Here is a 27,923-nt window from a genome sequence, read left to right on the forward strand (position 1 = left end):
CACAAAAGTACAAACAGAAATAGAAAAAGTCTTGCCTTTATTTGGGATACACCCTTTTTGAAAGGTATTATAATAAATATTACTCACAAGAGTGGCCGCGAACCATGTGATTATAGGTGCACTTGATTCAAAAATATTCAAGGAATATCACAGCACAGTGTGCAAACACTAAGGCATTACTCAGCATTTGGAGCTTTCTTGCAAATGAACTCTGCAAAACCTGAGGCAATAGAACTTGCTATCTGCGCATAAAGCTGTCCAGAGATTTAAAGTCAAGACACCTCAATATCTAAGTTTTTCCTGATTTCATCTAAATGAAAGTTGTAAATACTGCTCTGTTTCTTACATGTATACTGTAATGTGATATTACATGATATTACATAAATCTAAATGATCCCCTCCCTCTGTGCATTAACCTCTTAGGGATCTGTATTCAGCAAGTCCGGCTATGGCAGGAAGACGTACTCGGCTTTACCTTACCTGGATAGGATGACATGTCCTATAATGCAAGGGACATCATTCTTACTCCTGATAACATACAGTATTTCCTTTTGAAATCCTGTTCATCATGTCTTCATAAAGGAAACAAAATGTTTGGAACTTTTCACCCAAATCCTTGTCTTCAGTAATGCACCATGCAGATGTATCCAACGTGATGTAACTAGTCCAGGCAGTACTGCCACCTGCTGCTCCACAATGTAATTGCACACAATGGGAAAAAGCATTTTCTGGTGGTCACAGAGATAAGTCTGTATTTTACTAGCAGGTTTATTTTCTGGCTTTACAGCGGATATTGTCTAACTCATCCTTGTTGTATCAGGTGTATTTTTTTTTATAAAGCACATGCCCACTAGCACAGGCCATCTACTAACTTATTATCTGCTGCTTTTCACACAAGCACAATTATTTTTCATCAATCTGCCCTACTGTGATAGTGATGAATAGACAGACAGAAAGGACATGGGTAGGAAGAGGCTACTTTAAACCCAGGGTGACATACTACAAAGATGGATGAAGGGAAACAGAAATCAGTTTCTGCTTCAGTACTGAAAGGTTGAAAGGATGTTATATGACCAAAATCGACCAGTGCTGATGGATCAGATGATGGTGTGAAGGGGAAGAACTGGCATTATATAGGTTACTGATGTTATTTCTTTCTAATTTGTCTCTACAGCAGATGCCTGCTCCGGAAATGTGACTGTATATAATGGGAGAGAACCAGAGAGCAAGGCAATTAGGTAGACTGAACAGGCCAATTGATCTTTGACCTGCTGTCACCTATTATGCAACACAAGAAAGAGCTGAAAAATTCCTCAAAGTAATCCACTCCTTACAGCATCTGAAGCATGCAATAAAAATAAAATGCTATCATCCCCTCATCCTGTCTGCAGTACAGAAATTGCACTATAGTTTATAATTAATTTTCCCTGATTTTAAGTAAAGGGTTCCATAAAGTCAGAGAAGCACAGCATGAGACCACAGGTACAGACTGGCCTCAACGGATTCTCTCCAAGCTAAAATTCTCAGATTGATGGCATTTGCTACGCAGGAAGATGCTACACAGCACTCAGTGATGCAAGCATACTGCAGAGTGGGATTTAGATCTACGTCACTCTCTGCGACTCCTGCACAGGCTCCTCTTCACCTTCTGTGAAACAGCCTGTATTCAGATCGAACCCCGAGGCTGCCGCCATGATACGGCTCCCTTTAATTCCTGGCATGCTGATGGAATGGAATTTTTCTTAGTCTCTCTAATGAATCTTTTTTCTGAATTTGCCTCCAGCCACCTTCTTCCTGACCCTCAGTGAGCTCTCTGCATCCTCTGCATCCTCCTCTCTTGACCTCTTCTTCTTGTCACCATATTCCCGTAGCTCCTGTAGAAAAAAATCATAGGAGGTCAGACATCACAGCTGTGAGAAGTGAAATAAGGTTAAAAAAAAAAAAAAAAAAAAAAAAGAGAGAGATGTGTAATTATAAGGCATCTTGCAGGTCTTGAGCAGCCCATCCTAGGAGACAGAAACCTAGTACATAGCACATCTCCTTTATGGGACATCCTGATCCTGTCCATGAGAAAGACATAATGCACAGAATAAACCACACTCAGGCAAATGTGCAAACCATTCGTACATTCTTAATGACCCAGAGGTGTCCAAGGCAAACGTAAAGGAATTAAACTCCTTCTCTAAGACAGAAAAATGTCAAAGCAAGGTATAGAAATCCAACATACTAGTCGTGCAAATCTCTGGGCCTCCGCCACCCTCTCGTTCAATATCATCACTTCCTCTTCTTGTGTGGGGAATTCTGGAAGCTTCTTTCCAATCAAGTGTTCTATCCTCTGAAACAGCTCCACATCATATCTATCATAGAAATAAAAAATGTATCAACACTTACAGTCATCTTTCTCAAAAGATTAAGGGACCCTTTTACAAATGCGTACTGAAAAATGGCCTGCGGTAGTGTAGATGCATGTTTTGGATGCACAAAGAATCATTTTTCAGCACACCTGTAAAAAATGCCTTTTTAAACTTTTTGCCGAAAATGGACATGCGGCAAAATGAAAATTGCCGTGCGTCCATTTTGGGTCTGAGACCTTACTGCCAGCCATTAACCTAGTGGTAAAGTCTCACATGGTAAATGGGCAGTAATGACTTATGTGTGTCAAATGTCACTTGGCGTGCATCCGAAAATAAAAGTTATTTTTCGGATGCGTGTCAAAAATGAAATTACAAGAGCCATGCGGTAGCCGGGCGATAATTCCATTTTGGCGTGCGTAGATGCTTACGCAGCTTAGTAAAAGGGCCCCTAAATGATATGCAACACTTCATACAATGGAAACCATTTAAAAGATGCATTTCTGAGAACTAGTTTTATTAGGTCAGTTTCACTGCTCTACTGAGACAGGTTTGACTACCTCTACAAAACCTCCCACCTTACCAGCTCCATTGTTTTCTGGCACCTTCAGAGTTTTCTAAATGTATTCTTTTCTGTGAACAGGTCCTATCACTGCAAGAAACCCATGTGTTAGACAGCAAGATGCTGATGATTCCTAGGGGACTTCTGCTGCTCTCCGGTTAGCCACTCTCTCTCTGTACAGAAGCCATTTTAGCCAAGTCAGAAACATGATCCGGTGAGAGTAGGACCTCGCCATAGAGAGCTGGACCCCTTCTATACACAACGTTTAAATTCTTAGCGACAGTAAAAGGAAGGCACTGCAGTACTCAGCCTGTACATAGGGCTTCTATTCTTAAATGTGTATAAGTTTATAAAATTGTAACTATAAGTGGTTTATTTTCCAACTAATTAAGGATTCTTTGAGGGTGCAAAATCAAAGAAAAAAGTGGTGGCGGTGTTTATTGGTAGTTTTGTGCCACAGGTATTATTGCTTAGGAGGAGTTAGTGCCGAAAACCCAATGAGTGGAGGATACAAGACAAGCCAGGGAAGGGATGACAAGAATACTAGGGAAGTGGTGTTTTCCAGTGATAAACACCTTTTTTTTTTTTTGCATTGGCGGTGTTTTGATCAGTGTTTATTAGTTGAACCCTAAAATCAGAAGCCTTATCAATACATGGAAGAAAATGCCCTCTAAATGCATTAGGCCAGTCTCATCCATGGCATGCCTTATATCTGATATAATACGTGCAAAAGAGTGGGATTCAGAGTTAACTATCACTGCAGCACGTAATTGTCATTCCAGATGGAGTTTCTCATGTGTGACAACTCAGTAATGAAAACATGCTTCTGTGATATTAAAAAAAGTGTTTCACCATCAAAACTGCAAATTCACATTTGCACAGTTCCACTGTAAATCGGTCACTATCAATATCGTAGCGCACAACAGGAGCCCTGTTCTTAATTAATGCACTCCATACCCAACGTCCAGACTGGTTAAGTACAGCCTGTTATTTTTTGCTTGTGCAATTTTGCTCACTTACCTACATTTTAAAAAGAATAGTGCTTTCTCCAAAAAACTGCACAACACTTTTATGGTGAATGGCAGTGCAGATGAAAATTTAGAAGAAACATTTGATATCAGCTTGTATTGAAAAGATACAATATTGGGCAGTGGAAAATATGTTAAGGTTGAATACAAGCAAGACCAAAGCGCTCTGGTTCAGAAATAATATGGTAACTGCCTATACCTCTATCCCTTTACCACAAGGTAAATTTTGACTACAGTAGTAAAAAAAAAAAAAATTCTAAGGTACTGGGAATTATTCTGGATTCCCTTTTGTCATTTGAGCCACAGATAAATAATCTGTTGGAAAAAAACAAACTTTTTCAGGCTTAAAACAACTCTGTTTAATTTGATCTTATTTTTAGGAAGAACATTTTACTTTATTGGCCCAAATGTTGATATTACCACATTTGAACTATTGCAACTCACTTTATTTAGGTTTGACTTCTAAGTTGCAGAAAAAACTCCAACTTATTCAAAATACTACAGCCCGGTTAATTTTTTGGCTTAAAAAATATGATAGTTTTGTTTTGGCATATTTTGAAAAAACTCAATAAAAATGGTAATTAAAAAAAAATATATATAAGTGTTTCTCAACCTCACATTAACTTCACTGGTTTCCCATACAAGCTTGTATGAATTTAAGGCAATATGTGTTGTTCTTCAAATTCTTCACGGACTTACATCTGAGTACATGGTTAATTTGTTGGAAAAGGCCACACTTAAAAGTTCTTCTCATCTGCAGGATCAATTATTTTATCCCCCTACTAAAGGTGTGCACTATAAGCGATTGTTTTTTCTCTTATCAATCCGTATTTGTTTGGAATAGCTTACCTACAGCTATCGAAGTAGAACGAAATTACCTATTTTTTTTTGTCAGAAATTGAAAACTTTTCTATTTGACAAATTCTGAACAATTTATGTACGGCCATTAAAGTAGAACAAATTATTTTTTTTCTTTTTCAAGAATTATAATTTTTCTAAAAAAAATGTATGTTTTCCTTGATTTTAAATTGTAATGCTCAATTATTACACCGGTTAAGTTTTGATTGTAAACCACTTGAACCTCTTTGTTGGGACTAAACAGTTAATAAGTTCTGTATCGTACTGTACTGTGTCGAGAGAAGAGAGACAGATCAGCATAGTAACAGGGTTGTGGTGGCTTTCCCAAGAGGATGGACACAACAAGTGAAAAGCTAAGATGGGTGGGCTGGAAGGGTCGAGGAGGGGCACCCACAGAAAGCAACTCTTGTTCCCTTCTTCATGAGGAAGTTTGATCTACAGACCTGCACAGGAACAGGGTTCCCAGGAATCCCGCAGGGATGGAAGCAGTTTCTGAAGGGTTCTCATGGATGTGTAAGCTACACTTGCGCAAGCCTCTCACCTACCAAGTTCTTCGAGTGCCGCCTCCTCCTCCTCATCGCTTTAACAGCGCATATGCGGAAAGTCTTCCATTAACCCTCTCTGCTCCCAGGCTGATACACAGGCCTCAGCTCTGACACAGTAATGAGCATCAGAGGTCACCTGACCTACTGGTGCATACATTTGGTGACCTCTCAGCACACAGTGCCAGCAAATCAGAGATGAGTCTTCCATGTGCGCACCAGAGTGTTCCAACTTTCGTTCCTTCCTTGCCTGCAATGATATGGCTTAAACCCAGAGAGAGAGAGCGAGAGCGCCAACCAGAATGTTTTTTTAGGTATCATTCATTTCTGACCAGCCAAGTGGGTCCGGGTTAAATTTCTGTCCCCGTGCAACTCTCTAGTTTGATCTGTGTGCCTGGTTTTCTTCCATCGTGTAACTTACTGTGTCACAAATGTAATGGACTTTCCAGATCGGCCAGCTCGAGCTGTTCTCCCTACTCTGTGAATATAATCCTGCAAAACAAAACAAAATAATGGAAGAAACAGAGCTAGAACTATATGAGCTGTTCAATCTTCTGTAAGGTTTAGCTGCTTGTTGCTGTTGGAGAAAGGATGCCAGGCTACATGGACCTACAGTCTGATCCAATTTAGTAGCTCTTATAAATTCTCAGGGCCTTTTGTTATGTTAAAGTTTGACTCTCACTATTACAAGGGCTTCATTCTTTTTGCAATGAAAAAAAAAAGTTCAGGGGAGGGAGAGGGGGAATGTAGAAGAGTAAACTTTATTTTTTTAACATTCTTATTCAGAGTATTTTAATGTTATATTCTCTGGCTGGAAAGTTTGCTGCATGGTTGTTTGGGGGAAGATGACGCTCTGGGCTACACAGAGTGTCACCCTTCAATAAGCAGCAAGAGAAACCAATTTCAAAGGGACAGGAAGGGAAGAGGGATGGGAGGAAAGCCAGTGCTTTGCAGCAGAAGCCTGGCCCTCTCCTTCATAATTATGCTGGCAACCCTTCCCCCTACCCTCTCCCCCCCCCCCCCAAGAGTACAGTGCCACCAGCAAGCAGCTCTCTCAAGGCAGCAGGGCACAGAGTAGCACATACCCAAATAGGAACAGAATGGCATTCCTGAAAGAGAATACAGTCTGATATTTAAACAAACACACACACAAAATGCTCTTGACACTAATGTGCTAACATCCCAAACTCTTCCAGGGCATGTGATCACCTATCATGAATGAAAGCGGGTCAGTAAAGCACACAAAACAGAGTGCAGAAATTTGACAGCTGGTACAGAGACTGTCCCCACACACTTCAGGTTACCAGCTATAACTCAACCTAGCCAAAAACTGTTTATGACTAGAGATGAAAATCTATTGGTCATAGCAGCTGGACAATGTGATCCTCTCTGGGAAAACATGACTAAAGAGTAACTGACAAAATGAGGAACATGGTTAAAAAGAAGCTAAAAGGATCGGCTGCAAAGGTTAGGACTTTAAATCAGGCATGGAAATTGTTTAAAAATCTGACAAAAACACTGAAGAATGAACCTTTGCAGCTCAAGAAGACACAGCGAAGGAAATAAAAATATCACAGGATGACACTCCATGTGTTAGAATCTTTTCATGACATCTAAGACTCGACACGAGCCATGTTTCAGCTACTAAGCATGCATCAGGAGTCTCGTGAGGATGTATATGCACACAAGAAGCGCGTTGCAGTAGTGACTGGAGTCGTCTCGGCCAGCACAGACTCTCGCTGGAGCGTCCATACCACTCTCTATATACCTCTTAAAACAACGTGTGTACAAGAACTAATGGTTGTGCAAGCAATGTTATGAGTCCAGTCATCAGAGCTGAAAATGTTTATGGTACTAGAGGTGTGCAGTCCTTCCACTAGGTGTAAAACATAAGTATCACCTATTTAATAAAGTAGTAGCTCTCTCTCTAGCACACTCTGTAGCACAACTTGCAGCTGTAGTCAATCACACAAGACATATGTGCATATATCTATATCTCCTCACGAGACTCCTGATGCAGGCTTGGTAGTCCATGCCAAGTCTTGGATGTCAATAAAAGATTCTAACACACAGAGCATCGTCCTGTGATATTTCTGTCTCCTTCGTTGTTTAAAAACACCACCTTGGAAGCCCAGACCAGATGCATTCCATGTATTTACAAATGTGGAAAGAAGAGAAAATGACTGCCTGCATGGTTAAAAGGTGAAGTGAAAGAGGCTATTAGAGTCAAAAGAACGCCCTTCAAAGAATGGAAACAGGACCCAAATGAAGAAAATAAAAACCAACATATGCACTGGTGAGTTAGATGCAAAGCACTGATAAAGAAGGTCAAAAAGAATACAAACAGAAACTTGCTGAGGCAAAACCTCACAGTAACAACTTTTTCAGGTACATCAGAAGCAAAAAGCCTGCGAGGGAATCCATGGGACTGTTAAATCATTAAGGAGTAAAACGGGCACTCAGGGAGGACAAGGCCATAGCGGAGAGACTGAATGAATTCTTTGCTTTGGTCTTTACAGAAGAAAATGGAAGATCTACCTGTACCATTTTTTTTCCAAGGGTGATGTGGAGGAACTGAAAGAAATCTCGGTAAACCTGGAAGACATGCTGAGCCAGATCAACAAATTAAAGAGTAGTAAATCTAGTAAATCACTTGGACCGGATGGCATGCATCCAAGGGTACTGAAAGAATTCAAATATGAAATTGCTGATCTGATGTCTGTAACCAGTCATTAAAATTGCCCGTAGAACCTGAAGATTAGAGGGTGGCTAATATAATGCTGATGATTTCAGTGCCAAGTAAAATAGTGGAAACTATTATAAAAGAATAAATTACAGAACACATAGACAAACATGGTTTAATGGGCCAGAGTCTGCATGGATTCAGCCAAGGGAACTCTTGCCGCACCAATTTGCTTCATTTCTCTGAAGGGGTGAATAAATATGTTGATAAAGGTGAGCTGGTTGATGTAGTATACCTAGATTTTCAAAAAGCTATTGACAAAGTTCCTCATGAGAGACTCCTGAGAAAACTAAAGTCATGGGATAGGAAGAAAGGTCCTCCTATGGATTACAAATTGGTTATTGGACAGAAAACAAAGGTTAGGGTTAAATGGCCATTTCTCTCAATGGAGGAGGGTGAATAGTGGAGTGCTGCAGGGATCTGTACTGGGGCTGGTGCTAATTAACATTTATAAATGATCTGGAAATCAGAACGACAAGTGAGGTGATCAAATTTGCAGATGATGCAAAACTATTCAAGGTTGTTAAAAAACATGCAGACTGTGCAAAATTACAGGCAGACCTTAGGAGACTGGAAAACTGGGTATCCAAATTGCAGATGAAATTTAATGTAGACAAATGCAAAGTGATGTACATTGGGAAGAATAATCCAAATCATAGTTACCTGATGTTATGGTCTACCTTCGGAGTCAGCACCCAAGAAAATATCTAGGTGATGTTATAGATAATACACTGAAATCTGCCCAGTGTGTGGCAGCAGCCAAAAAAGCAAACAGGATGCTAGGAATTATTAGGAAAGGGATGGTAAATAAAACTAAGAATACTATAATGTGTCTATCGTTCCATGGTGCAACCTCACCTTGAGTACTGCGTTCAGTTCTGGTCGCCGTATCTCAAAAAAGATAAAGTAGAATTAGAAAAGGCTCAAAGAAGAGTGACCAAAATGATAAAGTGGATGGAACTCCTCCTGTAAGAGGAAAGGCTAAAGAGGTTTGGGCTCATCAGCTTGGAAAGAGATGGCTGTGGGGAGATACGATTGAGGTCAACAAAATCCTGAGTGGTATAGAACGAGTAGAAATGATTCGATTTTTTACTCTTTCAAAAAGTACAAAGACTAGGGGGCACTCAATGAAGTTACATGGAAATACTTTTAAAACAAATAGGAGGAAATATTTTTTTCACTCAAAGAACAATTAAGCTCTGGAACTTGTTGCCACAAGATGTAGTAACAGCAGATAGCGTATCTGAGTTTAAAAAAGGTTTGGACAAGTTCCTGGAGGAAAAGTCTATAGTCTGCTATTGCCCTGGGATCCGTAGCATGGAATGTTACTACTATTTGGGTTTCTGGCCACTGTTGGAAACAAGATACTGGGCTAGACAGACTATTGGTCTGACTTAGTATGGCTAGTCTTATGTTCACAGATGGTCACATATGGGCGAGTGGCCTGCAGCAGTGCAAACACTCCAATGTGGTGTAAGGCTGTTTGCAAGTTGTTGCAGGAGTAGTTCTTTCAAAAATGAAGAAATAAGTGCAATCTGTACCACATGACATCCAGTACTATAACTGTACCAAAGCTCAGAAGGCCGTAGTAGCAGGGCTCACCTTAGAATGGGTAGGAATATCAAAGTTTATCACCACATCCACATGAGGAATATCCAGACCACGGCTTGCCACATCTGTGGCCAACAGAATGGAGCGAGACTTGGCCTTGAACTTATTCAGGGAGCCCAGCCGCTTGTTCTGAGGAGAAAATCATTTTAAAGTAAAGGTTATGCCACATTGAAGTGCCTGGTGACTTCTACACAATATATAGACAACGATGAATAAAACACATGAAAAAGACACAACCAGCAAAACAATATATAGTGCGCTAAATTATATAAGTAAATAGTTTCAGTTTTGCAAAAATATGGAGGTTTTCAGTCTTGCCATGAAAGGTTACAAGAGAGCTGGATTGCGATTAAGTGCTAGACATGGTATATTTCATTTTGGTAAAGCCCTTGACACAGTTCTGCATAGATGAGTTATAAAATTAACTGAGTGTCCTTGGTATGGGCCCTATAACCAGCCCCTCCAAATGACACACTGATTAAGATTTATAACTGTCATGAAAAGCATAGCCACCCACCTGGGGCTACTTCACAGCCACTTAGGTGTATCCCCAGCACAGCTCAGTTCCACCTGCACCTGCCGCTAGTGTTGTACACTAGCACCCTCCTCTCCCACCGACTGGGTCCCAACCACCTCTGGGAGAGTCTCCCACTTTCAAATTATCCCCAGCGATTCCTAGGTTACTGGGGCCACACTCCCAGTGGTCCCACAGTTCCCAGAAAGCACTAACAGACTCAACACATAAACCACCAGGATTCTTAATCAGTCCAGACAAGCAGAGGCAATAAACTGAAATGTGTTTATTGTCACAGATCTTGAACAGAAAACGTGCAATCAGCAAACAGTAACAGATAACAGTAAATATGGATCAATTATAAAATTATCTAAACATTTATTACTACCTGGGTAGCACCTGGAGATATCTGGAACATATTGCTGCTCACAAGTTATCAAATATAACTGATCACAAGGTCTCAGCAAAGAGATCTTACTCTCTCTTCTCTCAATCTGAGACTGGAGCAAAAGCCAACAATTCCAAAAGAAAATTGAGCTCCTGGGCCAATCAGAGCCCAGAACAACAAGATTTCAAAAATATACTTCTTCATGCTTCCTGTTTGTGTTAAAGAGAGAACATTCATTTTTTTCTGTAACAGCTTACAACAGAAAACACCGCCTGCTGGCCAATAGGAGAAATACATTTCAAAAATTAGTTAATTCAGTTTTACAGGCTTGTTTTGTCACACTGCTGTTCTCTTTTGTCTATCATTCAATCAGTCTCTGATCCAGACCAACATCCTGGGGTCCACCCTAGGCTGCTCAGTTTATTTATGAGGCTGCTGTGCAGCATAGTATCAAAAACTTAAATGATTTGATGTAATCCCAGCACATAAGATTTAATTCTCTGGTCATCCAAAGAAGTTGATTATATATATATATATATATATATACATATACATATATGATAAAGTTTCTGGTAAAGCTATGCTGCCTGAGATCTGACCAACTTGTAAATACTTGTACTTTGCTATTCTCTCTCTCAGCCATGTCCTTGTTTTATTTGTCCACCACTGAAGTCAGACTAGCCAGCCTCTAGTTTCCAAACTCCTCTTTGCTACTACTTTTATGAAGAGGAACACATGCCTTCTCCAGGGTCCACTTACTTGGCTCATCTGGCCATGCAGTGGAATGGCAGTGAAGCCCAGGTTACGGAGGAGCAGAGCCACCCTCTGTGTGTTGTTACAAGTACTGCAGAAAACCATGAAAGAGTTGCCAGCCAGTTCATTCAGAATGTACACCAGGTAACTGTCCTGCAAGTAAAAAAGAAAACCTACATTAGACACCCCTCAGGCAGGGCTTACAGGACCCTGTTTACCAGGAAAATGCCAGGTAATTTCACTGGTACACAATCCAATCTGCTAACCAGGTGAAAGTTAAGAAATGTCTTGTTTTGATTGCAATACGGTTTAAAGCTTCTCTCAAACCACTGCTATTTAATGCTGATCTAACATTAAAAGGTGGTTTGTGAGTTGCCAAGTTAAATTTTCATTTGCATAGTTACTTAGCTGCCTTTAGTAGAACGAATAAGCATCTATTGTTTGAGTTTATTTCCTCATATAAAAGTATGAACCCTTTAGCAGATGAATGTGGGATTTACTTCTCTCCTGCTTAGTACTTTACCTTTGTGTTGAAACTAATCTAATTTACTCAAGCTAATAAGGAGTTCCTATTTAACTATCACAATGATTACACAGGGCTGCTGGAAGAAGCAATGACCAAGATGACCTTATATATGCTATCACGTTTTGTGTGACATTACTGTATTCACTAACAGCAGCTATGGATATTTTTGGTCAATTATGTGTTTATGTGACATTGTTCTACTCATAAAGAGTGATTATGGATTTTTAATCCCTTTTGGGGGAAAGGATGGGAGTTTGGGGCTTATTTTTCTATACACCTAGTTTTCATCTTTTTTTTTTTTTTTTTTGATATTGTAAACCATTTTGAATGAGCCTGCTCAGTCAGAAGGTATATCAAACCTGCTAGATAAACAAATAAATATACCAGACACCAGTCCTACACAAAACAGGGGAAACAAAGCGCCTTGTGCAGATGTAGTTGGGGGGCGGGGGGAATAAGGCACTGGAAACTGAAGTGAGATGGGATGGAAGGAAGTTTGTATAAGTTGTGGATCTGTGCTAGAGGGGCATATTACCTTAAAATTTGGAAAGTCTGAAGAAATGAGATATGGGAAGCAATGTTCTAATACTTGCTGGCCCATGTGTGCATGAAAAACATTTTGTGCGCAAGTTTTCAGCCTTGACTCGATGTGTGCAGTCACAAAAAGGCAGCAAACATTTTGTGCGTGCAGATGCTAGGTGTGTACACTCCCTTTCTGACTCATGTGCGCATGCACACACATATAGCTTAGAGGGAACACTAGTGGGAATATATGAACAGGGTGTGGAGTGTGCATCAGATTGAATTTGGATGGGATGAAGCGAGGAGGTGGTTTGTATAGGGTGTGGTATGTCTCAGAGGGAAGTGCTACTTTGGATTTGGATGGGATTGGTATGCGTAGGGCTAGCAATGTGTGCCAGAGGCGTGCCTTACCTTGAATTTGGATGGAATAAAGAGATAGTACTGCTGCAGTTTCTCCACGGTCTGGTACTTGGATGAGACAGCACATTTCACAGGATCCTTGAGAGCTGCTCGCTGCAATTTTTGAACCTAGGAAAGGAGAGACAGAGAGAGATTTTCTCTCTTCTCAAGAGGCGCTCCAAACCCCCTTCCACCCATTCGCCCAGATATTAATCACTATCCAATCATCCCTCACATATTGGCTTTCTACCACCAACAGACGCTCATGCAGCAAGGTAGAGAGCTTTGGGATAGGGTGTCTGGTCTCATCTCTGGCTCTGAAGGCCTCTAGTTGACAGTATTTCTTGGTGGTACTGGCAACTCCCAAAAAAGGAAAACATGAGCAGTCACTATCATAAGCCAGAATTGAAACAGCAGCACTTGTAGGGGAAACTACAATACTAGAGTCTCTGCATTCTCTCACGAGAAATTCTCCTCTAACCACACTAATATTACATCTGCATTTCCTCTAATATTTAAACACTCTTATTATTATTTGTAACGCTTATACCCCGCACTTTCCCACTCATTAGCAGGTTCAATGCGGCTTACATAGTACATGTTAACAAAGTAATATAGAATGGATGTAGCTGTAATATAGTAAATAAAGAGGTGGTCGTTTAGAAATGGATAGGTAAGATGGGCAAAGAAGGAGGATGGTAGAAGTAGGGGAATGAAAGGAGGGTGTGTATTGGGATTAGCATATTGTTTAGTGTGGGAAATGTAATGGAGGGTAGGAAGAGGGATTTACTAGAAAGGATTAAGTAGGGGAGCATATTCCAGGTACTGTCTTCATGGTCTGATCCGGTAGTGCAGATGGACTCGCAGTTTAAATCAGGTCATTGGTGTAGGCTTGTTTGAAGAGGTAAGTTTTTAGCAGCTTCCAGAAAGGTAGATAGTCATTGACTATTTGAATGGATCTTGGTAAAGCATTCCAGAGTTGGCTGCCTATGACAGAGAAGTTGGATGCGTAATATGTTTTGTACTTAAGTCCTTTGCAATTGGGAAGATGTAAGTTGAGATACGTTCGAGAAGATTTTGAGCCGTTTCTGGTAGGAAGGTCAATCAGATTATACATGTAACCTGGGGCTTCTCCGTAGATAATCCTGTGAATCAGCGTGTGGACTTTGAAGTATATTCGTTCAGTATATCCTACCCACTCTCTAGAATTATAGGCAGTTAACAGCAAACAAATACATTTTTTAAGGGAACTTATGAAATACAAAATACAATAGCCTCAATATAAATTGAAAGCTTAAGTAAACAAAATGTGTTCACTCTTCTGAAATACTAAAAAAAATCTGATAATGATCTAATCTCATTTGTTAGCAAATTCCATACACTTGAGCTGCTATTGAAAAAGACAGACTGTGAAACTTGCATACAAATCTTCTTTTGAGAGGAAGTCACAAATGTGTTCTCAAAGAATGCTCAAGTAAGGCAAGAAGACTTACATGGCCGTAATAATGTTACTAATTAGAGGACAATGCATGAATTACCTTAAAACATCATCATTGAATATTGCATTAAGAATGAATCATTAATCAGCAAAATCTAAATAAATAAATATTTGTAAATCTGTCCCATGTATATTCAATATAGAGATCCTGAAAACCAGACTAGTAAGGTGTGCCTCTATGAAAACACTGCTTTAGAGGTCCATTTTACAGGAAACCCTCATTCAAGCAGAACACAGAGTATTACATTCACCTGCTTCAGCTATAAGGCTAGCACTGGCTGCATCTCAGTGCATATGCGGACAGCACAGCTACAGCCCAGGGTGCTTACTAAGCAATAAAACAGAGATCAACAAGTGAAATTTTGTAAATGTTCCTATTGATGACACTGCATGTTCTTTTCTTATACTGAAGCAAGGTAGCTGCTTTGCAGTGACACTAAGAATGACTGGTGTTGGGATAGGCAGCCTAACAATTTTCATGACTTATTTTCTGTTTTTTTGTTTAGAACTAATGTTGTCAAGAATGTGCACTATGTATAAAGAGGGTGCACTCTTTAAGAAGAGACTGCATTATTATCAGCGAACGACATTTCATCACAATCGGCAGCCAGTCCCTACTTGTCACATTCCCTTACATAATCCTGTAATACTTGTTAAAAGTTATCACAGTGCTACAGTTGGGGCACATCCACAAGTCAAATGTCACCATCTACACGTTGGAAAAAGTTGTACACAAGCTGTGCTTTCAGGATAGAAGGGCCTGCAGGCTCCCCTAAGGCCACTGTACTCACTTTCTTGGTCATAGTGGCTGAAAAGAGGAAGGTCTTTCTTTCTCTGGGAATCACCTTTAGGATTTTGTCCACCTGCAAAATGAAGGGCAAAACACAGATATCAGAATGAGAAGAGGACAACACACAGGGAAAGGGGGGGGGGGGGGGGGGGGGGGAAGCAGAAGGTACCGAGACAGCAAAGAGTCAAGCTGCCTGAACTGGGCTCTCCTGTCTCATGGTCAGTGTACTACAGGCCTCCAACAGGAAGCTGAAGTCTGCTTATTTATCACAGAGGTCACATATTGCAGTGTGTCCGAAGCACTGAGCAAATATTTCAGAAAAACTAGTGGCATTTCTGCAGCCTGATTCTCGCAGTCTCTCTCCAGACTCCGATTCTGACTGAAATCGCTTTGCTCTGCTTTCTCACAACTTTTGTCTTTAAAAGCAACATTGCTAAAGGGTTAGAAGGTAAAGTGTGCCTTTTTGCGGATGATACCAAGATTTGTAACAGAGTGGACACCCCGGAGGGAGTGAAAAACATGAAAAAGGATCTGCAGAAGCTAGAAGAATGGTCTAATGTTTGGCAATTAAAATTCAATGCGAAGAAATGCAAAGTGATGCACTTAGGGAGTAGAAATCCACGGGAGACATATGTGTTAGGCAGTGAGACTCTGATCTGTACAGGCAGAGAGAGGGCTCTTGGGGTGATAGTATCTGAGGATCTGAAGGCGATGAAACAGTGTGACAAGGTGGTGGCCATAGCCAGAATGATGCTAGGCTGTATAGAGAGAGGTGAGACCAGCAGAAGAAAGGAGGTGTTGATGCCCCTCTACAAGTTATTGGTGAGGCCCCATTTGGAGTATTGTGTTCAGTTTTGGAGGCCGTATCTTGCTAAGGATATAAAAAGAATTGAGGTGGTGCAAACAAAAGCTACAAAAATGGTATGGGATTTACGTTACAAGACATATAAGGAGAGACTTGCTGACCTGAACATGTATACCCTGGAAGAAAAGAGAAACAGGGGTGATATGATACAGATGTTCAAATATTTGAAAGGTATTAATCCGCAAACAAATCTTTTCTGGAGATGGGAATGCGGTAGAACTAGAGGACATGAATTGAGGTTGAAGGGGGGCAGACTCAGGAAAAATGTCAGGAAGTATTTTTTCACAGAGAGTGGTGGATACTTGGAATGCCTTCCCGTGGGAGGTGGTGGACATGAAAATGGTAATGGAATTCAAAAATGCGTGGGATAAACATAAAGGAATCCTGTTCAGGAGGAATGGATCCTCAGCAGCTTAGCAGAGATTGGGTGGCAGCACCGGTGGTTGGGAGGCGGGGCAAGTACTGGGCACACACGGTCTATGCCCCGAGAATGGCAAGGATAAATCAAGGTCAGGTATACATATAATGTAGCACATATGAGTTTATCTTGTTGGGCAGACTGGATGGACCGAACAGGTCTTTATCTGCCGTCATCTACTATGTTACTATGTAAATGTGATACAATATATATCTATTTCCTAAATAAAGGAAAAATGACAGAAATAAAACAATCCCACAAAAAGCGGGAGTCTATGAAAAAAATTGAAGGAATTTTCTTTAAAAAAACCAAAACAAGAGCAGCTAAGGACCAGGATACCCATCATGTCTTCCCAATTTCATTCCTGGTACAGTAAGGGAGACAAAGGTGGGAAAATGACCACATATTCTAAATATGAGGGAGAAAACCTTGATACTTGAGAAATTTTATTCAAAGACTCGACAAAGCACTGTGTTTGCTTCAGGAGTCTGTGAGTAATCAAACGTCTAAAAACGTATCTTTTTAATGCAGATAATACAAAAAGAGTGGGTCTTTAAAAAGACCTTTGTAGTAGTAGATGGTCTCGGCGTCTTTTGTATGGCATAAAAAACATTACCTGTATTGAAAAGATACGTTTTCGGACGTTTGATTAGTCACAGAACTCCTGAAGCAGACCATAAGCCAAAACACAGTGCTGCGTAGTCTTTGAATACATTTTCTCAAGTATCAAGGTTTTCTCTCTCATCTTTTTTTTTATTTTGTTACATTTGTACCCCGCGCTTTCCCACTCATGGCAGGCTCAATGCGGCTTACATGGGGCAATGGAGGGTTAAGTGACTTGCCCAGAGTCACAAGGAGCTGCCTGTGCCTGAAGTGGGAATCGAACTCAGTTCCTCAGTTCTCCAGGACCAAAGTCCACCACCCTAACCACTAGGCCACTGGAGTTCATGGTCGTTTTCCTACCTCTGTCTCCCTTTTCTCCCGTGGGATTTCAGAGTTCTCCACCTTGGTGTATTTTTGCTATTCTTTGTATAGTACTATAAAAGCCTCAAACTCTGGCTCCCCCTCACTTCACAACCAGGCACCTTCTCTGCTTATCCAAGCTTTACTGAATTCTGCTGCCAGTTTTGTCTCCACCACTTCCCCTGGGGGTCTGTTCCATACATTCATGTTTCAAGTTTATTTAGATCTTGATATACCGCTATAGAGAGAACCATCTAAGCGATCTACGATTAAAAAATCTTAATATTGAGTATGGAAAGGTGCTACATACAATCAACAGGAAAGGGACAGGCAAAGAAAGGGAGGGAAAATTATAAAATATTAAACAAATAACAGGAGAGAACATTTGGCATGGTTTGTGCCCTGTCCTTTAGAGGGACAAAGGCAGGAGTGGCCATAAATACAAACTATATAATCGAATGCATCACAAAATAGAAAAATCTTTAATTCCTGTTTAAATTTCAAAGAGCATTCTAATCTCATGGATACGGGCAAGGAGTTCCAAAGTGTAGGAGCTAGAAAACTGAAAATTCTTGTTCTAAACAGTATTGAGGCCAATGATGTGGAGTGAAGGAATAGTTAGGCAGTTGTGTTGTGAGGATCCGAGGAATTGTGAGGGTAAATAAGGATTCAGTAAGCAAGAAAGGTGTGTTGTGTCCATGGAAGAGAAGGGGACAAGCTGGTGTGGTTTCTGAGCTAAGGAATTGGGGAATTAAAATATTTTCTGAGTGAATGGGACTATAATTGGTTTGTACTAAATGAAGGTCATATAACAAACATTTAAAATCTGAAGTGTAGGGGGCCTGAGTGTTTTCTGGATTACTATTAAAGTCCCCTAGAGTAACAGGGCAAGTAGACATAAGAGAATGAGAACTAATGGAAGATTGCAACAATTGAAAAGAGCTTCAAGAAAGAGAGGGAGGTTGATAGAGTATTTGAAAATCAACTGGAGTGTGGGCATGCAAACAAAGATTTCAAAGGTGGAACCTGTAATTGGGAGAGAATCTGAACTGAAAAATAAGAGTGGTATATTACAGCTGTGGCCTCCACGGAGAATAAAAGCAGGAATATCCCAAAGGGGAGGCCTGTAACAAACAGGCAATCTCGGACTCCTGAAGCCAAGCTGTGATAAGGTATTCACCACTTTTCATGTGAGGAAATTATGTTGTTCCTGAGTCTATTTGCAATTCTCCAGTGGCTCTGCCCACTGCAGTGGCAGAGGAAAGGGCAGAGTGTGGGGCTGCCATAGGGCCCTAGCAACATTGATTCTCAAAATGTATAATGGAGACTCGAGAAGGGGGTGGGGGTGTTAGCACAAAACAAAGAAGATTTAAAAAAAAAAATTGTATAGGTGGAGCTACAGAACCAGAGGGGCAGATGAAGCCACACCATGCACAAACATACATGGCCAAACACTAACACTCCTAGCTTGCAACTGCTTAAACTTGTGATCAGAGGCACTTTATAAAAGTTTCAAGTTCAATAGGGACTTTCTATCCCGCCTATTGAACGTGTATCTAGGAGGCTTATAATCTCAGGGGGAGGGGAAAACAGACTAAGGAAATACCACATAGTAAGAAAAGACTGACACAATAGGGGAAGGGGAGGAACTACAATCACCGATAGGAAAGAGAAGGGGAGAGGAAAACACAACGGGAGAAAGGAATACAATTAACACTACACGCATTTCACACTAATCCATATGAACAGGCAGAGCACAGGTCTCACCTCGGTCTCAAAATCCATATTAAGGATGCGATCAGCCTCATCCATCACTAGGTATTTCAGGGCCCGAAAGTTAAAACCCTTTGTGTTCTCCAAATGATCAATCAGACGGCCAGGAGTCGCTGACAACAGAAAAACTGACCATTAGATTTCAAATATTACAAAATACTGCTGCATACAATAACTTCATAAAAATGATTGGAGCTACTCCTCTGTTAATTCAATTACATTGGTTGCCAAGTACAAGCAAGAATTCATTTCAAAATTGGCTTGCACTATTTTTAAGATCTCTGAAGGAGCTGGTCCAGAATATAAGACAAAATTATTCTCTTTTCCTAAGAATGTTAGACCTTTAAGGGCTCAAACATCACATTTATTTTCCATCATTAAAAGGTGTACACATTATTTCAAGGATCTTTAAGAGCTCCAATGGATTTCAGGCTGTTCAATGTTGGAATTCCCTAAGGATCACAGCTGTTTAAATTCCTATTCCTCTTTTCAACATACCCTTAAATTTTTTTTTTACAATTTTTATGTTAATCTTATATTGTTTAATGTTTTTTGTGTTTCCTGGTTAATTTACTGGTTCTTGTAGTTACATCATTAATTTTGTAATCTGCTTGGGGATTCAGCAGAATACAAATTCCAGATTAGATTACATATGGAAATAGAGAATGTGTATTGGGGGGGGGGCAGGGTTTGGCAGGATGGTCGGAGGCTATAATCCAGGGGTCTTACTTGATAAAGCTACATAGCAAAATATGTGCAGTGTCGGAAGCAACTCCCGAGCAGACTAGATTTAACATTACACTCAAAAGATGAGTATACAGTTATTAAGAGTATAAATAAGTATTTAAAAGCAATTAGCAGTGTAAATTACTCAAAGAGATTTCTTAGGATATTAATAGCAAATGATACAGGGTGGTGGTGGCCAGAAACCAATGAGGACTGCAACAAATAAGACACTGTGGTTAAAAGATCCAAACACAGTGCATTGTTACTGAGGTTTACCGGCCCATACCACAATGCTGTTTATTGGCACTGGAATGTATGGAGGTCTATGAAATATAGCAGTCACCTCTGAATGCAATTACTCTCAGACAAAAGCATCTTAGGCTTGGGGAGAATACAAACTCATCTCTTACCAATCACAATATGAGGCTTCTTGGCGAGGGCCAGTGACTGAGACATCATGTCAATCCCACCCACAATAACAGCTGCAGGAGAGAAATGAAGGGGGGTGGTTAAAATCACTGGAAGACAGGTGCTCTCCAATTTCCCAACACATAACCCACTGAGTGAAAAGGTACCAAAAGTGGGGCTAAAATTAACAAAGATAAAGGCTATAAAAGTATGGAGGGGTAAATTTCAGCTTTCATTTTTTAATGTTTTGTGTACTATAGGGTCAATAGAAAGGGACTATGCAATTTTTTTTTTCATAAACTTGACTTTTTTTGTGTTCTACAGCCTAAAACTGAAAGTGCCTAAAGGGTACTTAATTGCTTTATTGATAAAATGTTTTTCATTTTTTAAAGACGTAATTAGCTCATACCCGAGCATGAAATTTTGCAGGATTATGCAGTTGATAGTAGAAGGAAGCCATATACCCCACTTTTGGTACCTTTTCATTCATCATTTGCTAGACTGCCATTCATGCTAATGGTGCAGCAAGGTGGTATAAAATAAAAATAGACAATGCAACCAGAAAAGGAGGTAAAAGAAGGTAATAAAGATGAGAGAGGAGGCAGGGTGAGAAGAGGAAAAGAGTGAAACAGGTAACAATCACCTCCTGACAATAAGGCCCTATTCAAATGCTATACGAACAGGTACGAACTTGTCAAAAAAGAAGCTATGGCAAGTTTCCTGCCCTTCTCTATTCTCTTTTGTACAAGCACAGTCCTTTACATGATCTCCCTGCCATCTTCTTCCTACCTTGATGCCCAATTCCTTGTACTCTCTCAACAGTGCCCCCCATCCCCCAAATTCTGCTTGAGCTCTGTTTTCTTTACACACTCACCACTCTTCACACCGATGGAAGAACCAAGAGCCTCAAACTGCTCAGAGATCTGGAAGGCAAGCTCACGGGTCGGGGTGAGCACCAGGGCAAAGAGTCGTTGTGGTGTCTCCAGCAGTGCCTGCAGGATAGGTAGTGCAAAGGCACCTGTCTTCCCAGAGCCTGTCTCTGCCAATCCAATGATGTCCCGACCTGGGGGGGGGGGGGGGGGGGGGGGTAGGGGAAAGAAGAGAGGCACAGAATTAAAAAAAAAAAAAAAAGTCATCAGACGGAAATCTCTACAACAGAATGGGATAATATTCAGTGGGTTGGCGACCGGGTAGAATTACCCTAACCACCTTAAAAGGACGTTTAGCAGACTTAACTCAATTATCTTAACTAGTTCTATTTGGAGGTGGAACTTATCTGTATAAACTTACCTGGACAGCTTTACACTGCAGCCTGACTGACCTGTTCAGTTCAACCAGAGAGTGCTGAAATATCTGTGTTGTAGAATGCCCAACATGCCTCAATTCTGCTTCCACATTACTAGACAAATTTTGTCTAGCTAATACGCTGACCAAACAGAACTTGAGCAACAGTTATGGAGAAGGGAAGAGGGAAGATGAGGAGTTTGAAAAAGCAGGTTTGTCTGGGTAACTGTCAAAGCCCCCCCAGCAAATCATCTGAGTATCAAATCTCACACAGTCCAAATTTCAGGCTGCTTGCACAGAGCTCACTCCTGCCTTTACATGAGCCAATCTGTAGAACTCTTTCCTTTCACGAAGTGGGTTTGAATAAAAGAAGGGAGGGGGGGGGAAAAAAGGGACTGTGGGTACAGTAGGTTTTCCTTATCCCTTGAAGGCTCACAATCTAACCCCGTTTACTAAGCCAAGATAGTGGCTGCTGCACGGCAATGCCGACACAGCCCATTCAAAGTGAATGGGCTGTGTCGGTATTAACGCACGGCAGCTGCACATGGCTTAGTAAACAAGGGGGTAAATTTGTTCATGACACAACTGAGGGTTAAAATGACAGAAATACTGCAGACAAATTTGTTATTCAGTTTTCCTGGTTTAACATTTTTTTTTACAACAAAAAAATGTTCAGTTAAACCTTTTTTGAACTAAGTGCTGGGTGACTAGGTCAGTCATTCTTTGCATAATATGACATAGTATGTAATAAGAAAACAAATGTAAAAGAGCAGTAGGACACTCAAAAAGGCTCAAATAAAATGTATTAGTCTTTCAGAATAAAAGGTGGCTTCAGATGTAATAACAGTTGTTGAAGTGTGGCTATATACAATAGTCCAACATGTTTCAGCATCGCAGTGCATCTGGAGCGGATGTCACATTTACTGTGAGTCAGGTGACCATATCATATACATCTATGTACCACTTCAAATAAGACAAACAGCAGCCCTTAATGGTACTGGAAATCGGCTTTTCTAGCATGTAGTAGTGTGCCATTAAGGGCTCCTTTTTGTCTTATTTGAAGTGGTACATTTTAAAAAGTGGATATGTAGGATATGATTATCCGACTCATACAATATATGTGGTTATCTGCCCCTGATGCAGGTGCTGCAACGCCAAAATATGTTGGACTGTTGTAATAACAGTTGTTGAAGTCTGGCTATAATCATCTGAAACCACCAATTATTCTTAAAAGGCTTTTAATACATTTTGTTTGAGCCTTTTTGAGTGCTCTACTGCTCTTTTATTTTTGTTCTCTGCAATTGCTTTGTAGTTGGTTATTATTGTCTCTCTCTTTCTGTGAACTGTATTCAGTAAACCAGATACTTTTTTTTTAAATCCAGAAATATCATAGCCTCTGATGTTAGCAGGTAAAACATCTTCATGAAACCAAGATGGTCTGAATATTTATTATAAGAATCAAAAGGAAAATCCTGAAACTGCATAATCCGACTATACAGGCTCAGTTCTCTCTCTGTGTTCTTAGTCCATGCAATATAAATGTATCCAACAGCACAATTTATCTATAATATACTAGTGATTCAAAGCACAAAAGAAAGCAATCCCGGTTCAGGCTACAATGCCACAGGAATCATTATTATTTCATTTTATACACACTAAATCCCTTCTACTACTACTATTTAGCATTTCTATAGCGCTACAAGGCGTACGCAGCACTGCACAAACATAGAAGAAAGACAGTCCCTGCTCAAAGAGCTTACAATCTAATAGACAAGAAATAAAGTAAGCAAATCAAATCAATTAATGTGTACAGGAAGGAGGAGAGGAGGCAGGTGGAGGCGAGTGGTTACAAGTGGTTACCACATGCTTCATCTTTTTTTTCCCTCTAGATTGCTCAACTCCCAGGGGCTCTCAGGAAACCCCTCCAAAGAACAAAGAAAGGAAGGAGGAGGAGGAGGCTGAGGCACAAATGGCAGAAGCTGTCCTGTAAAGGGAAGGGACCTGGGACCCCGAGTGTGCACTCTCAAAGCCAAACTGAGCGGCACCAGGTCAATGACAGTATGATTCTCCCTCTCAGCTTCCTTTTGATTACTTTTTGTTTCCTCCCAAAGGGCCTACAAAAGATGCCTTCTAGCCTTCAATGCATGCAACACTTTAATAAAACACAACTGCAACCTGGTCTTAAGAGTAGTAGAATCCTTCTCAAGCTCTTTGTTCACTTGGTCCTGTATAATTATACTACAGGAAGAGGCCCTCACTGGATGCCCACCGGAAGGGTGGAAGGCCAGATTTTAGGACTCAGGCTGTAAAAATACCAGCTAGGTTTAAAAATCTATGACTGGCTGAGCAAGGACTTGCTTTTCCTGCAGGTTAATATGCGTTCTAGTTTGAGACCTATCCACTGGAATAGTGGTGGGCCAAGCTACATAGCTTTAAACAGCTGAAGAGCACTGATTAGGCATGATAACCAGCTGATGGCCTTATAGCAGAGAGCCTGCAAGAGCAGGACTGTTTGGTGAGTTCTAATGAAACCTGGTGCAACTTCCAAATTGAGTGTAACACACATGATGTAGAAATTAAAGACAGAAATGATAAGAAGTTTGGTTCATAACACGGAGTCTGTCTTTAATAAGTTGGCACCCAGATCACAAGATGTTATGAAATTGATATATCTATATTTAGATATCTATCAACCCAAATAAAGGAGTTTGACTCTTGTATGTACTGATAGTATGGAGGTGTCCCTTTAAATTGGTGAAAAACAAATAGATTCACCCTTAAGACTATTAAATCTTAACAAAACGAACCTCAAATCTCCCAGCAAGGAACTCTGCAAAAATATTGTCAATCCCTTGTATAAATGGGAGTAGAATACTATCATAGGTTCTGTTTAAGAGAGAATGGAGAAAAAACCCCCAACGTAAAAACTCATCAACTAGATGAGAAAACCGTATGGAATGAAAAAACTCTCTTTCTCTCTTAAACTTTGTATATAACTACTATATTTAAACGAACACCAATATACCCAAACTATCCCAAAAGAACTGACATCAGCCAGTAAAGGACTCCCTACCTACCTAAGTTCCATACAGGGGGAAAAACTAGAAGTTAAATAGTTATGCAGCTTCAAATATATATAATGATTTTCAGCAGTATTTTTCAGCAGTATTGAGGAAAACCCTCTTTCAAATGTCAAAGATATACTCATGCAAAAGAAAAAATACTTAGCTTAGATCAAGTGAAGCAACTTCAAGAAAACCCTCAATCGAAAGGACCCCCCACATAGGAACTCCGGAGCCCTGAGTAAACGCTGCGGCGAAAAAAACCGCCACCCCTTCAACAAGAGCGCCTTGTTTCGCCACCCTCGTGGCTGCCTCAGGAAGGGCGCTAAATGTCCATCTGGAAAACTCAATTCACTCTGCGAACTGAACTATCAGTGAAGTAAATCCCAAAGATGGCACAGATGGACATTTAGCGCCCTTCCTGAGGCAGCCACGAGGGTGGCGAAACAAGGCGCTCTTGTTGAAGGGGTGGCGGTTTTTTTCGCCGCAGCGTTTACTCAGGGCTCCGGAGTTCCTATGTGGGGGGTCCTTTCGATTGAGGGTTTTCTTGAAGTTGCTTCACTTGATCTAAGCTAAGTATTTTTTCTTTTGCATGAGTATATCTTTGACATTTGAAAGAGGGTTTTCCTCAATACTGCTGAAAAATACTGCTGAAAATCATTATATATATTTGAAGCTGCATAACTATTTAACTTCTAGTTTTTCCCCCTGTATGGAACTTAGGTAGGTAGGGAGTCCTTTACTGGCTGATGTCAGTTCTTTTGGGATAGTTTGGGTATATTGGTGTTCGTTTAAATATAGTAGTTATATACAAAGTTTAAGAGAGAAAGAGAGTTTTTTCATTCCATACGGTTTTCTCATCTAGTTGATGAGTTTTTACGTTGGGGGTTTTTTCTCCATTCTCTCTTAAACAGAACCTATGATAGTATTCTACTCCCATTTATACAAGGGATTGACAATATTTTTGCAGAGTTCCTTGCTGGGAGATTTGAGGTTCGTTTTGTTAAGATTTAATAGTCTTAAGGGTGAATCTATTTGTTTTTCACCAATTTAAAGGGACACCTCCATACTATCAGTACATACAAGAGTCAAACTCCTTTATTTGGGTTGATATATATTATATTGGGTTTGCCTTCTCCCACACTAGTTAGAGTTTTCCTATATTTAGATATCTTCATAAGAACAAGTTGTTGACAGATTTGTCCATGTTTGGATGTCCGTATCTAGGGAGATGTTGACAAAAAGGGAAATTGCACAATAACTTGCAATAGCTAAAACGGAAAGATGGGCACCTGACCGGGTATGATTCAGAGAGATTGAGCAAGATTAGAGAAAAAGTCCCTCTCAATAGACTTGTATGGGGACCAGATGGTATATAAGGACTGGTCACCCAAGCATATTTCGGAGGATCTCCCCAACGCATCTAGGACGCAGAGCTCCGGTCAGCTGAATCCAGAATTTGTCTGATGAATGTATCTGATTAGTCTGATTTGGTAAGAATAAAAAGACTATTTCTTTAACTACACTGTTTCTGTCCTTGCTTCAATTTATGCTTTATCTTCTATCTGTTTTGCAAACTAACACACACACACACACACACACACAAGTAAGATTTCTCACTGAACATAAATAGCCAAAGATTCATTTAGATCCAAAGAGACAGAAAGCTGTGGTCATGGGAATAAGATTTGAACTGAGCCTTCTGATGCCTCCCCAGCACCAATACCCATGGGAAGGGATGTCATTGGAATTCAGGGAGGCGGTTAGAAAGATATTCGAAGACCAGACCCTCTGTACACCTCCGTGTGGAAGGATCCCACGGGGGTCTATAGAGGGGTAGGTTAAACAGTCCCCAGGAAAAGCGATGGTTAAATCAAGTCTTAGAAGCTGGTGATGGATTTCTATCACAGTAACCGCTGAAGCTTGGCTGTCAATTTGACCATTTATCACTGCCAAATCAAGTTTGGTGGTCACCGATTTCTGCACTACCACTTACCTTGTAGGGCTAGAGGTATGGCCTCCAGCTGGATTTTTGTTGGCTGCTTCCATCCAAGCTGTTCGCACGCCTCACAGAGTACATCTGTCACACCCTGACAAGAGAAGAGGAACATAGTAACATAGTAGATGACGGCAGAAAAAGACCTGCCCGGTCCATCCAGTCTGCCCAACAAGATAAACTCATATGTGCTACTTTTTGTGTATACCTTACCTTGATTTGTATCTGTCATTTTCAGGCCAAGTAGACATTCGTATGACACAAATATGAATGCTCTCTTAAAATTTAAAGAATCTAAGACCCAGTAAGGAGATACACTGACATCTCATTAAAGTTTCCAGAGAAAACGCTGTATCAGGGGTGGTGACACCATGGGGGAATGCCTATCTTTGAAAGCTTCATTCTGTCATATATTCACGAGCTGGATTCGCCACTGCCAAAAAGAGGCTGCTGGGTTCTGCTCTGAAACAATACCATCCAAATAATTCAGACTGTGGTTAAAGAAGGAGAGAGAATAAGGCACAGTATTTGTTGTTGTTTTTTTTTTTTAAGAAATCCCGCACATGCTCCACAGTGAATGAACAGAACGCAACCTAATCTTTTGGGAAAGGATAAGTGAGACCCCAAGTCCCAAAGGTGGAAGCAATCAGACAAGTACCAAGTCAAAGAAGCCTTATTGGGGCTGATTGGGCACTACCAAAGCTTCACTACCTAAGCTAAAAGCCTATCTTTTTGATGCAGCTTTTAACTCCTAACCCTTATTCACTTGTTCAGAACCCTTATTTTATCATCCTCACTTTAATATTCCCTTATCTCTTGTTTGTCTTAATTAGATTGTAAGCTCTGTCGAGCACGGACTGTCTCTTCATGTTCAAGTGTACAGCGCTGCGTACTAGTAGCGCTTTAGAAATGATAAGTAGTAGTAATCTCAAACTACTTGCAGAAAACACGGGAGCGGGGGAATCCTAGCGTACACTCAGCGATTAGGAGGAGGAAGGGGTGACCTCTACAGTTCCTACCCATATATGTCACCCTTCCTTCCTTCCATCCATCACCTCAATCTGCAGCCTGAGCTAGAAGGCAGTCTAAAGTCTCAACCAGGGAAAGGCAGAGAAGCCACGTGTATCACACACACTGCACCCGTCCCCCGTCCCCACCCCAACTCGTCCCTACAGGTGGTCGCCTTCCCGGGTGCGGAAGGGGAGCGGGACGCTCGTCAGTTTAGCGATGGGATCATTCCTCACCAGCTCTTTGAACGTTTTCTTCTCTTCACGCACTTCAACGCTCGGCTCACATTCTTCCTCCTCCGGTGCCGCCATCCTGAACGTGACCTTTCACCCGGA

The 27,923-nt window shown here is 40.7% G+C and overlaps 1 protein-coding gene across 1 annotated transcript; it reads right to left on the bottom strand.

Annotated features, from left to right (window-relative positions):
- Positions 1–36: 36 nt before the first annotated feature.
- On the bottom strand, positions 37–27,923 carry DDX47 (DEAD-box helicase 47). Its single transcript, XM_030203082.1, has 12 exons — positions 27,825–27,923; positions 26,581–26,674; positions 21,113–21,301; positions 20,241–20,312; positions 19,099–19,217; positions 15,087–15,158; positions 12,810–12,926; positions 11,357–11,503; positions 9,687–9,824; positions 5,763–5,833; positions 2,228–2,357; positions 37–1,874 (listed from the first exon to the last, which is right to left on the bottom strand). The coding sequence occupies exons 1-12, from the start codon at positions 27,897–27,899 to the stop codon at positions 1,752–1,754; spliced, it is 1,347 nt and encodes a 448-aa protein (XP_030058942.1). The 5' UTR covers positions 27,900–27,923; the 3' UTR covers positions 37–1,751.

The sequence above is a fragment of the Microcaecilia unicolor genome, chromosome 1, assembly GCF_901765095.1.
Source record: "Microcaecilia unicolor chromosome 1, aMicUni1.1, whole genome shotgun sequence".
Lineage (NCBI taxonomy): Eukaryota > Metazoa > Chordata > Amphibia > Gymnophiona > Siphonopidae > Microcaecilia > Microcaecilia unicolor.